Consider the following 13,335-nt stretch of genomic DNA (forward strand, 5'->3'; position numbering starts at 1 on the left):
AGGAGTTACCCTGTTTTGTAGCTCAAGCTTCATATTTTGTAACCTTAACAGGAAGAAGCGAGCATTAACATTTCTCACTGCTTTTGATTAAAACCTGATCACTGTTAAACAAAGTAATTCATGGACTAAATGTAAACATTCTTTTAGGTTTTAGTCACACAGGTTTCAGCAGTGCTGGTCGTTGCCTGTACTTGCAGAGGTAAAGAAAACAACCTGTGCACAGGTGCAGAAAAACAGCACAGGATCTTTATTTGCAGGAACAGCATTTTAAGTTGTAAACTTAAACTATTTAGATATTATTCACCTCAATAGTTCTTGAGAGTTTCTGCAATTATTCTCTAGATTTTTCATGTAAGTGGACTTTGCGATGATGAACTATTATTGATGTGGACTTTCTGTGATTTTATGTCTTTAAGGTGGCCAGCATTCTTAAGAACAGTTAAATTAACACCCCAGTGTTAATTACCAGTGGCACTGTAAACGCATTAGTGTAAAAACAAAGTGGTGCAAAATTAATACACTAGTAAACCCATGTAGTGACATCATCAGTGAACTGTAAAAAAAATGAGGCAACATAAGGGGCCCGTGTACAACTCTTACGCTCATCTTACTTAAATGTAATCTCACTTAAAGCAAAATATATCCGTACGCCCATCTACGCTCGGATAGCACTGCAATCCTTGACTTTTGGGCTGTAACTGAGAGAGAAACGTCTCCCGAACCCCAGTGTCAAACGCCGAAACCCCTGTGGATCAGCCGAGGGGAACAGCCCCGCGGGAGCCGCGCCTGCCCTGGCTAGCCGGGCAGGTACTGAGGACAGCGGATCTCCCGGCACCGAGCGGCTGCTGCTCTGCCAGGGGCTGCTGGTCTCCCGGCGGCTCCTCGGCGCCGGTTTCGGAAGCGCTGGTAATGCCGGTGGGCAGGAGGCGCGGGCGGGCAGCGCCGCACGCCGCGGGCTGGGCTGGGCCGCCCCTCCGCGCTGCACCGCGCCGCGCCGTGCGCTGCCGTGCCGCCCGCAGCCCAGCCCGCCCGGCAGCGCCGTGCGGAAAGAGCCGCCTTCCCCTCCGCGGTCAGCCGGCCTGGGCCCGTCACCCCCCGCACCGGAGATCTCTGGCTGATAATTCAAAAATGGAGGATGCGCCCTCTCAGCCATTAATTAATAATGTAGCTCGCTGTCTTCCTGTGTGACACACGCTGGAAGGCACCAAGCGGCCAATAAAGATGTAGGGGAGAGCAGGGGAAGGCTCCTCCCCGCAGCTCTTCCTGATTGAGGGCTTGAAGAAGTAGATCAAAAACTTCCCAGGAGCCGGGGGGGCAGAGGAAAAGGGAGAAACGCGGCGAAGGCGACCGCGCTTCGCACCGGCCGAGCAGCAAGGGCAGCCTGCGGCCGCACCAGGTGGGCAGGAGGGGAGGGAGCCCCCGCAGCGGCAGGCCGGAGCGCGGGCAGCCCCCCGCGTCGCGGCCGCGCTGTCCCGCGGCGGCGGAGTCCGGTGGCGGCCGGGGCGAGGCGCAGCGCGGGGTGGGAAGGGCGAGGACCCCCATCAGGCAGCGTCCCGGCAGGAAGGGAAGGAGGGAGATAAGTGGTCGGCGCTGCCCCTCCTGGGTGTTTGCTTTGCGGGGAGGAGGAGGCGGAGGCGGCGGGGGAGTGGAAGTTGGTGTCCGGCCCGGCGTGTGTGGGTCAGAGGCGGGGGAAGGGGGTGACCCGGGGGCAGGGGAGCCGGAGGAGACAAAGCGCGGCGGCGGCGGCCGGGGTATTCCCGAGCCGAGCACGTTGGGCGGCTGGGGCGGGGGGCGTCGCCTCCGCCCGCCGCTCGGCGTCACGGCCCCATTGTGAGGCAGAGGGAGGCGGAGGCAGGATCCGCCGCTCCGCGCGCAGTCCCAGGCAGGCAGCGGCGTGTCAGGCACACAAAAGGCCGCCGCCGCTTTCTCCCGCTCCTCTCCGGCTCCCCCGGGGGGAGGGACGCGCCGAGACGCTCCCTCCTCCCTGGGCCGGGGGGCGCCGCTGCCCGCACTCGCTCCCTCCGTATTTATTGTTATTATTATTTTTTTTACTTCTCGTCGAAGCGGGTCCCGGGGCAGGAAGCTAGCGCGGAGCGGGGCGATGCCGCTGCTGCACCGAAAGCCCTTCGTGAGGGAGAAGCCACCCGCCGACCTTCGGCCGGACGAGCGTGTTTTCTACTGCAGGGTCACTAACGAGATCTTCAGGGACTACGAGTAAGAGACAACCCCTGTGTTTGTGTCCGGCCGCCCCCCCACCTCGCCCTCCGGCGGCGGGCAGGGAGCGGTTTAACCCCGAACGGCTGACACCTGGGCGGGCGGGGAGGGGAAGGGAGGGGATTCCCCAGCAGCGCCGCGGGGAGCCCTGCCGGGGGTGGGGTGAGGGGGAGCGCGGCTGGCGGTGAGCCCGTGCCCTCCCGAGGGGGGTGGGGGGAGAGGGCGGATCTCTCGCCCGGGGCAGGGGGAATCCCGGCCCCTCCTCGGCGGGGCTATCCCGCGGCCCCCTCCCCTCGCGGGGAGGGAGGGGAGCCGGTTCCTGCCTCCCCCCGCCGCCGCACTGCTCCTGTCGCGGTGTCGTCCTCGCCCCTGCCGAGGAAGTGAAAGTTGCCCGTGTGGGAGGCGGCGGGCAGGAACAAGCGCCTGCTGGGCCCGGGTTCTCCCCTTCCCCTCCGCCGGCAGCCGCGTGTTGGCGGCGGACGGCGCTAGGCCGCCCCGCGGAAGGGGCCGCGCCGAGCCCTGGTTCAGCCGCAGCAGCGGGGCCGGCCGCCCTATTGTTGTGGTAGCTGCCGGGTGGGGGCCGCCGCCTCCGGAGCCCGTTGGGCTCGGCTCCCCGGCCGGCTCCCGCCGTCGTTAACCCCTCGCTGCTGGCCCTCCGCCGGGCTGGGGTGCCGGGTCCGCCGCGCCGCCCAGGGCCGCGCTCGCCCCGCCTCCGCGGGAGCCGCCGGCTGACCCGGTTGGAAATGGCTGGCGGGCCCGGCCGCGGCCGTTGCTGCACCTGTCCGGCCAGGGAGCCGCGGCCGGAGCCCTCCCTGCGCGGCCGGGGGTTAAACCCGGCCTGAAACCGAGCGGACGCACCTGTCCCCTCGGCATCTCTCGTCCTACGGAGGTTTCTCTCTCTCTCCCCGTCCCCCTTTTTTTGTTTTGTTTTGTTCTTTTTCCTCCGTGTGTAAAAAGACCGATGGAAATTGTGAAACTGGCGTTAACCGTTGACAGCGTATTGCTCGGGTAGTCCCGAACTTACTGCCGCGTACTTTATCGCTTGTAAGAACAATGGGCAGAAAGTATTTAACGAGACGTTTTTCAAAAGCTGATCAATGTTTTCACTCCCCAGTCCGATCCACCACCATCCCTGCCTACAAAAACGCCCCCGCATCCAAACTATCTTTTTTTTGTTGTTTTTTTTTTTTTTTAAGATGTGCAGACTAGTGAGATTAAATCTGAAATACTTTTCGTTTGCAGCATATGAAATTAGAGCACACCTAAATCTTTTTCGTGTTTAGACTTGTTTTTCTTACTCAAATACACTTCACTTAATAAAAGAAGCTGTATTAGGTAACTTTGAAGGGTAATATCTTACTGTTTCCCGGATGACATACTCAGAGGGGGGAAGGGGGTGTCGAATGAGTTGTTGGAGGTTTTGTAAGGAGTGTTTTCACTATAGGGTGTATAAGATCCTAAAGAGTAAGAGCTGACAGCCTCCTGTTTCTGTAGGAATTAAGTCCCCCTTCCCCCAGCTTCTAATATTTTGAAAGCTGCTTGTCTGGTTACAATTATTATTATCACATAATTAGATAATTCTCATGTATTTGTTGACACTGTGCTGAAATGTGCTTCAGATACGTGTAGTTTTGCTGAAATTTCAGCATGAAAAGTATCCTTTTAAAACACCTTTCTGCTCTCACAGGGTTTAGTGAATATTTTAAGTACTCTAACAGGCTTATTTACACTGCAAAGATGTCATTAAGAAAAAGTATGAAAGACCGAATTCCATATTTAACCAAAGTTCATGAATTAAGGGATAAATTTAGACTTGTGTTCACACAGGCAATCCCTAGAAATGTCAGTGGGTGGTTAGCTCAGAGGTCAGAGTTTAGAATACGGTATTTGGGAAAACTGCAGAAAACTCTGCTATGCTTTGGTGTATGTGTTGGGTTGTGGGTTTTTTTGGTCATTGTTGTGTTTTTTTTGTCGTTTGTGTTTGTTTGTTTGTTTGGTTTTTTAATTGTGGCTTTTCTGTTAGGTTGGGTAAAAGTGGTGCTTTAGTATTTAGTTTAGTATTTTTTACTTAACAGTGTGCCCTGACACAGATGAGTAAGTTTAGATTAATGTTAGTTGTTTGTGGCATAATCTACTGGAGAACATAGGGTCATCTTTCAGCAGGTTTTAAAGATGCTGATCCTTGTCTCTGCTGGTTGCAAAGTGATGCTTCAAATAGCTAGTGTCTTCTGAAGACATTTCCCATTTCTTTGCCTAAGCAACCCCACTTTTTGAAAATGGTTTTAGCTATTTCTTGAAAACCATTGTCTAAATCAAGCAATAGCAACATGATTTTTTTAAGAGAAGAATTTAAAAATTAGTCTGACTAGATCAGGTGGTCCATATAGATACATATGGTAACCTGAATTCACCCCATTCCCCAGCTAAATGAACTCTTTTAATTACTACAAACAGTTAAGACTTAACTTGTTTTCTTGTTGTGGTTGTTTTTTTATTTTGTTTGTTTCTTTCCCAGAGTACAAACTTAGCATTGAAAAGCTTCTTTACTGCCCATGGCAGCTTTAGTAGAGATGAATACAAATCATACATTAGTATGCCTCTTCTCGATATAAGAAATGATTATGTTAATGCGAGGAGAATTTGGCAAGACTAGTATTTTGTAAAGTGACTTTCCCATTAAGAATGTATTTCCTTTTTAATCTGCAATACCATTGCATAATTTTGTAACCCTTTAAAAGGAGGTGCAGTGTGGTGGCAGTGTTTGATTGTATTTATCAGGAGTAACAGGAACTGGGGGAACTGGTGTTTTTCATGCTTGGTTGTAGTCCTGGTTAGAGGAACAGACCTGGGGATGGACTAACGAGTCTTGGGAGCTGTCATAGTAACTGGAAATGCAAGTACAGGGATGCAGGCGATACATGAGAAAAACATTAAACCAGTGGGATGTTACCACTAGCCTTGGCACCTTTTCTGTGAAAGTTAATAGCTGATATAGGTGTGTGATGAAAGCTACTATCAAAGTATGGGAAGTCTTGCTTGTGGAGGCAACCTGAAAAAGAAAATTATGAGTAGTATGGATACAGTGGTAGGAATGTTCCTCATTCTAAAACATGGGGGAGGGGAAAAGCAGTTTTGCATCTGCAGTACTTACTGAAGCTTCTTTATAGATTGGTCTGTGGAATTCTGTGTTACAGTCAAAATGAGATCTGTTCAAAAAGCTTTTAAAAGTGTCCTTAGTCAAATTAGGTGGATTTTTCTCTTTGGTTGAAGTGAAACTCATAACTTGAAATATATTACTTTATGCATAACTAGCCTGTGAATATTAAGGAATAAATGTCTCTTCGTTAGTTTTGTTTGTTTCTTTTGTGTATTATTTTGTAGTATGTATTTTTGACCACTTCTGGAGACAGGGCAGAGTACAAGAATGCTTTTGTGATCTGGAATTACAAAGTTGGTCTTCTGTGATTACTCTTCTGCCAGAGACCAAATAGATTATTTAGTAGAGGTTCATAGGGGCTTCAGGATTAAAAATAAAAATTGCAAATTAGCCATTCCATAAATTTATTTTTTCCCCTGCTTTTTCCTCTGTCTTAAATTTCACTTAGCATGATTTTCTTACATTTTACATTCTCCAATATATAACTCTATTTTTAAAAAAGTACATCTCCAGCTTGTTTTTAATATATGCTAAGAAAATGAATGAAAATACATGACTTGAAACAAACATGTTCCTGAAACACTAGAGTAGATTTTGGACTGAGTGGCACAGAAATTGCAAGTAATTTATTTTATTTTTAGCTTCTATTAATGAACTGCCTCCTATCAAATACCTACAGAGTAGCAATATTAAGCTACTTCTTAGTGATATGCTAATAATTTTGTTGTTTACCTTACCTTGCATGGAAAACTATACAATGTAAATTAAAAACAACATCCAGCTGTGAAGTCAGCATTAATTACTGCTACGAAGACAGCTCAGTTTTCAGTCCCTGATCCCTGAATGGTTGAGCCAATGTAGACATTGTCACCAGGGTGCTGCAGTCCTTTTTGACTTCTCATGGGTAGGTAGACCAGGCAAGTGAGCTTTGTGGACGTGTTTTGTGTGGGCTTAATCTCTGAGGTCTTGAACTAGGGAGGAAGCCCTGAAGACTGTAACACCCTGTCATACCCTAGATAAAGATGTAGATGGGGCTTCAGATATGACATAGCAGCAGATGCACTTGCTCTTGTGAATTTAAATTGAATGTAGAGTATGATCAAGTGTGTTACTACTATTTGAGTAAAGAGAAAGGGTATCACTGCTGCTGCTACCCTTCTGTTGGTTTGGTAGCTGTTGTGTCTGCTCTTTGTAAATCTTTTTGTTGTAATTGACCTGCACCAGAGACAGACAGAAAGAGTACTGCAAATAACATCTACTGCTATACTGTTGGAATTTAGTATTCTCCTCTCAAAGAAAGTTAAAGTGAGATTGTTAAAACATTGCAATAAAACTGTGTTAACAGACTAAGCCGCAGATGGTTTTGATGTGCTATAGGTAATGACAAGCTGAAGACAAATAATGCTTTCAAAACTTAATGTAATATTTTCAGACTTTTTTTTTTTTTCTCTCTCTAAATTCACGGGGGAAAAATCTACACAAAACAAAAGAGGAAATGAGGGAGAATGAGACTAGATACACAAACTACTGTCTTATGCAAATGGAATAATTGTTTCCTCAAATATGTTTCAGTTAAAGTAGTCTGAGTTTTTCACTTGCGATAATCATGGATTAAAAAATTGTAGAGAGGGATTTGTTAGTTGTTTTGGTTCCTGCCCTGCTTCTGCTCCCCCCCCACCCCTTAGGATCAATACTGTTGCTTTAAATAACATGACTGCCCGGTGTCTCCTCACAAAGAAGAACAGCAGCTCTTACAGGGAATCTTGGAGTCAATCTCAGTGTCTCCTTCCTCCTCTGCTCTGTCTGACCCCCCTCAATCCCCTCCCCACTTTAACTTTTGCAATTCTGTTCTGGTAAATTTTTCATAACTTTAAGGGTGGCTTTTTTCTTCGCTGGCACAAGATAATTATCAAGAACCTCTTTGGTGAGACAAAAATATATGTAGAGACACAACTGCATGAAGATTTGAGTAGCTGTTTCTTTAGTAGTCTTTCTGACTGCAATAGCCAAAAATGATTGTGAATCTAATACAGAAGTATTGAAATGTAGGGCAGGAAAAGACCTGAAGAGATGGTGTGTTATGTATTCTATCACCTTTAAAAAAAAAAAAAAAAGTTTGCCTAACTTGTTCTTTAAAATGTTTAAATAGCTGTTCTGTATCTTAAAGATACTGATTCACCATGGTTAACAACAAAAAAAGAACATTATGTCATATGCACAAAAAATGACTGACAGCCATCCATTCTTCGTATACTGAAGAACAATTTTATTACTTGAAGAACAATTTCTCTCATTTTCTCTCCTTTGTTCTTCTCCTTTTCTTCTTTATAGTAAACAAACCTGAATTATTCGTTATTATGAGTGTTAGACCCATGTACTATCAAATATATTAAGCAGGTACAGATGATGTAAAATCTGAAATTATATAACTTTAAATATTATTCAGATAATATATCTCTTCTGTCCTTTCCCCCTTTTTGTAGCTGATGTTCTTCCTAGAGCATCTTTCTGTCACTCAGAGGAATCCTGTGCTCATACAGAAAGGATTATCTGAGCCAGGACCCTCTATTGTCCTCAATCTGGAGTTTCCATTTTCATTTACAGAATGCTATGGTTCATCCGTTCATCTGCAGTGAACATCGTCATCTGCGTCAGTCTAACTGATGCACGATTGCCAGCTTGAGTTTGCAGGGAGCCTGCAAGAAAAAACTCAAAGTGTGAACTGTCCCATTCTCTAATCACATTACTAGAATTATTTGAACAGTTCTGCTCTTTTAGAAATGGCAACGCTGTGCAGTGTCAGTTTTTTTGAAGGAATGAAACTTCAGTGTCGGCATCTCATGTAGCATGCGGTGTGCTGAAAGTGCTGTATGTCTGTCTTGAAATAGCTGTGTTGAACTGATACAAGGCAAAACAGAATTCAGTTTGTCATGTTGCTGCATAGTTATGAATGGTAATCTGTTAAGATTTTAAAGGAAGGCAAATAAAAATTGTTATCTGAATTTGGGCGTATTGAAAGACTGCCCTGCTGTCCGATCACTGATCCTTAGTATGCGATATGTTTTAACATGGTTTTGTGAGTAGCTACATCATACACTTCATCTGGAAAGTGTTTTAACAAACCTGTTTTTCTGATACTGGGCAAAAATTGACAGATATTGACTAATGGAAGCTCATCTTTCTTGATTCCAATATAATAACTAGTAAGACAGCAATAATAATATAATTTTAGCATTAATTGAAATGCAGGGAAGGAGGAGTATCAATATTTGCTAATGGAATGAGGGAGGAGAAGAATCTGTTGGAAAAAATAGTTTAGTGCTTTTTCTAAGAGCAATGCAAACAGTGAAGGAATAAAAACTATTTAGAGAACTACTTGACATTAACTTTTTTACCTCTCCCATCTTTTCATTTATGAACTAGGGTACTCAAAATCAGAAACTTATCCAAGTTTCAACATGTTTCTCTGATGTTAAGGTTATTTTGTTTGTACAGTTTTAGACCCTCCTCTTGCAAGTATTTGTGGAAATGGGGGATGTGAGGAGGATATGATGCCTATTAAACTCATTGTGATTGTTTTTATGCATAAGGTTTATTATATGTGAATATTTGTTTGCAACACTTCTGAGACTTGATGCTCTGTTATTGTAGTCTGTAGTGAGAGGAGACTTTAGTTTTACCACAGCAATTTACCATACTGTGGCTATAAAGTGGTAAATAACTCTTGAGTATCTACAACCTGTACAGGAATAGAGCTGCCTTTGCCTTTTGGGCTTGTGAAAGAAATTTGCTGCTGTGTTAATAGTGGTAAATTGAAAATGTTAGTCAGAACTCAACAGTTTTCTTTCTCCCTCACCCTCTTTCTTTTCAGTGATTTTTTTGAACGCACCATTCTGTGCAACAGCCTCGTGTGGAGCTGTGCTGTCACAGGCAAACCAGGACTCACATATCAGGAAGCACTGGAATCGGAGAAGAAAGCCAGACTTAATCTTCAAAGTTTTCCAGAGGCACTCATCATTCCAGTTCTCTACTTGGCCACCCTTACCCATCGCTCCCGACTTCATGAGATCTGTGATGAAATCTTTGCTTATGTCAAGGATCGGTATTTTGTTGGTGAAACAGTGGAAGTAGTTAGAAATAATGGTGCAAGGTAAGAATATTTTAGAATAAATGCCTATTTCTTTTTGTTTGGCGTGAGTGTTTCTTCTATGTGCTTCTTTTAAAGCAAAGATCAGGATAATAAGCTCCATCAAGCACGCCAGAAATGAGGTGGTGTGTTTAAGCTAGTGACACTGCTCCTACTTGCTTTAATTAAGAGTAGGATTGTATTGCTGGGCTTGGTATCTCTTTCCTTAGCTTCGATGCAGCTGTGGAGGCAGGGCAGCTCTCTTGGGTTTTGACACAGCGTTTTTTTGGAGTGCTGGATTTGCAAAGAAATGTCAGTCCCCTGGTGTATTTGTGTGAGAATGGTAGGTTGCTTGTAAAATGAGATTTAATTAGAATTAATTAAAAATAATATGAAAGTTCTGGTGAAGTCATCCAGAATGCGATTCATCACATGGTGTTTTGTGTACTCAGAATGGCCGAACTATAGAAACCTTAAAAAAATGATACTACTTTCATGGTTTGTATTTTTTTTTTTTTTTTTTTTAGGTAGGGATAAATCCTGAGTGGATTCTCAGACCAATTGGAAAATAATTGTAAAGTGTTTGTAATAGGTGATTATCTGGGATTTAGTGTCTATTTGTTTCTTTTTCCATTGAGTGTTATGCTTACTCTCATACTGATGTATATATTCCAAGTGTTTTTATTGTTATCTTAGACTGATAGAAAGCTTTGAAAACCTCAGATGGTTTCTTATATCATTGGTACATATGCTCTATAGTATAAGTAAGTTGTTCTACAACATGAAGCCAGCTTGAGTCTTTCTTTAAAGGAACTTCTAGGAGAGGACTAGAAAAGGTTTGTGTTATGTCTAAATAAGTTTGCAGTTTCACCTAATAGAGGTTATAAATAGGAAAGTTTTAAAGTGCTTAACCTGGAAACACCTGCAGAATGTGTGCTAACAGCCTTTGTGGGTTCAGCTGTTGCTGGTTGTTTTTTGTTGTTTGCCTGTGGGGTTGTTTTGGTGGTGGTGGTTGTTGTTTTATATAAATGTTTGTTTGTTTATCCCTAGGAGGAAGGTGCCAGATTACACTGCGGAGTAGACAGGGCACAACCTATTGACTTCTGTGGGTAGCCTGAGGTCTCTGCGCATCATCTGGTGTATATTGGGTGATAGGAATGGGCTGGTTCAAAGTGGTCATCAGAGAACATAGTTATTCTGTATGGGATTTTTTTAGTGGCTGATCTAGATGTTAATTAAGGCAAATTTTGTGCTATATCAGGAAGAAAAATCTGCTGATGTGCTGCAGGAGATAAATTGTAAGGAAATTTGGATGGGTATGTGTGTAAGGTCTGCAGAATGGAAGAACTTCCTTTATCTACCCTGCTTTATTCCTTTCAACCAGTGAAGTTCTAGTCTGCAAAACCAGGACAAGAACAACTTTGGTAGACTTTATGCTTTCTATACAGAAAACCAATATCCAAAATTTTTTTCTATCCTTCTCATATTTGTACCTGTATCATGACTAGACCCTATGTTCCTACTAGTATTACATTCCCTTTGCTTAGAGAATAAGGTGTATGGGTTTTTTTGGTATTTGTTTGTTTTTTAACCAGAAACCTGACTATTATGAACTATGAGCATAGTTCAGCTGTTGGTTTTCATTTGCTCAATGAAATGCCTTTGTTTTCAATCTTTTAAGATACTGTTGGTTTCCAAACTAATAGCAAAAACAATGCTTTAGAAGAACAACACTTCCCCCCCCCCGCCAAGAGCAACCCTCCTGTCTATTACTTTTCTAAACTCTTAGCTAAGATATTTATGCTTGTGCATCTTAGCTTTTAAAAACTTAAATGAAACGTAGGCTTATATGCAATAAATACAAGTCTGTCTTATTTCTTTGTCTTTTGAAATTCAGAATTATTTTCACTTTTCTTTTAGACCATCATAAATCAGTTTTTAAGTTTGCCCTAACAAAAAGGTTTCTACTTACCGTGTAAGCTACATTCTGTTCAGATAAAGTTGTGATATGATTCTGTCTCATGAAGATAGCGTTATAACTTTTTACCACCCTTTCATTCAGTCGTCTTGGTTATTGAAAATTCTGTTGAGATACACACCTAACAAATTTGTGTTTATGTTCCATTTTCACAGATCAATATATTAATAGCATATAAGCTGAATTTCTTACGCCTTTGAGGTGGGCTACATCATCTAAAATACTCAATATTCAAATAAAATCTATTTCCATCAGAAACTAAACTGCAAGAGTTTGTATGTTTCAAACTACATACATATAAGCTGTTGTCTGGTAAAATGAAGCATCAAAAATTTGCCTTAGCTGTTTGTATGCCACTGATATTCTAGACAAAAGTATAGCAGAGAGCTACTTCAAACCTTGAATACTAAATCCAGGAAACAGTGCAAATAACATGGTAAGGCAGAGGGGTTTTTATGCTTAGAGACACATAATTAAAGAATACAAAGTGGGAGGAGGTGAGGCAGAGTTATTCTTCTGCCCAATTAACAGTTGACTTTGACCTATATTTTGAAGTACTACATTGGGTATTAATTATAGCAACTCATGTTACTTGTAAATAACATGGCTGTTCAACAGAGCGATTTGTGCATGTTTGTCATGTGCAGCTACGTTTTTGTGATCTTTTCTAACAAAAATGGTCACAGTCCATCTGTAGTGTACTTGCATCCTATGAGACAAATAATTTGGCAGATCACGAAAACCCAGTTGTGTCATGGTGTTGTAAACTGTTCTGCTGCATTTATGTATGAAGTTTTTTGCACATGTAATGTCAGCAGTGTTGTTTGTTATCTGAGCTTTGCACATCATTTAGTGTGAAGCCTACAGCATAGTTAATGTGTAGCCAGGGACAGGTAAAGGTTGATCAAGCCATTCAAGTATTTATATTTTATAATTCCTAAATTTGCACATGTAATATTCTTGTAGGATGGATTACTTTGACTTGGCTTTCTAGAGTTCAAACAAAGTAAATGGGAGGGAACCCAAACACCAGAAGGGTTAGCATTTTGGCTTAATGTAAATGTTTTTATATTGAGCATGCGAAGTAGTCTTCAGTACTTTAAGCAATGGACAAGTGATCTAGGAAAGAGTAAGAGGACAAGTGCTTTGTGCAGAGGCTAGGCAGAAGACTTTTTTTTTTTAATACTTTTTTTTTGGCAGGGGGAGACAGACACTGGTGGTTCTTGTATCCAACCCATATGTTCTGGTGGTTGCAGAATCTCATGCCCTATTGCTTTTTCTGGTCTTAGATCTCTACTAGCTTTCCTGGTTTCTAGCCTTTTGTTGCGCTACACAGTTTTGAAATTAGCTGCTGCTGCCTTGGTGCTGAGGTCTGGTGTGAGGAATTCAGAGAGTTTGGGAGATACTTTGTCTTCCTGTTGTTTTCGTATGTTTGGTGTCTTAACAGGCCTTATCAACCAAAAGAAATTACAAAGAAAGCCCCACAGTCCTATGATGTGGCTTGTTCAGGCAGTCTGTGAAAATGTGTGTAATTTGGTAATCTAGTAGAATCAACAAGGAGATAATTCTGCTTGCTCTTTAACTGTTTCAGATGATGTATTGATTAAAAATGGCCAGCTTTTTTTTTTGTATGTGTCCAGCTTTTCCAGCCAAACGGAGTCCGACTTTTCTCCCAAGTGGTGGCTGTGCTGTGCTTTAAAACATGAGGTGATTGGATTCCCACTTCAAGAACTGTAGGAGCTGTGTAATAACACTTTCCTAGCACTGCCTTAGTGAAAGATAACATTATTATTTGAAACATAAGTCAGAAACATCATATCATAGAGACAGAAAAAATAATCTAAAATGAAGTTTAAGTTT

The 13,335-nt window shown here is 43.1% G+C and overlaps 1 protein-coding gene across 3 annotated transcripts in view; it reads left to right on the top strand.

Moving 5' to 3' along the window:
* The first annotated feature begins 1,124 nt into the window (after nucleotides 1-1,124).
* BAZ1A (bromodomain adjacent to zinc finger domain 1A) overlaps nucleotides 1,125-13,335 on the top strand; it is a 64,420-nt gene continuing 52,209 nt past the window's right edge. For 2 of the 3 annotated variants that reach the window (XM_080345016.1, XM_080345018.1), the window contains exons 1-3: nucleotides 1,125-1,396; nucleotides 2,065-2,214; nucleotides 9,243-9,521. In XM_080345016.1, coding sequence (XP_080201142.1) covers nucleotides 2,102-2,214; nucleotides 9,243-9,521 — 392 coding nt within the window. In that variant the 5' untranslated portion in view covers nucleotides 1,125-1,396; nucleotides 2,065-2,101. Of the gene's footprint in view, nucleotides 1,397-1,646; nucleotides 1,678-2,064; nucleotides 2,215-9,242; nucleotides 9,522-13,335 lie in introns of those variants that run through there. The other variant, XM_080345017.1, reaches the window with a different exon arrangement.

This window comes from Nesoenas mayeri, assembly GCF_963082525.1.
Source record: "Nesoenas mayeri genome assembly, chromosome: 5".
NCBI classification, from domain to species: domain Eukaryota; kingdom Metazoa; phylum Chordata; class Aves; order Columbiformes; family Columbidae; genus Nesoenas; species Nesoenas mayeri.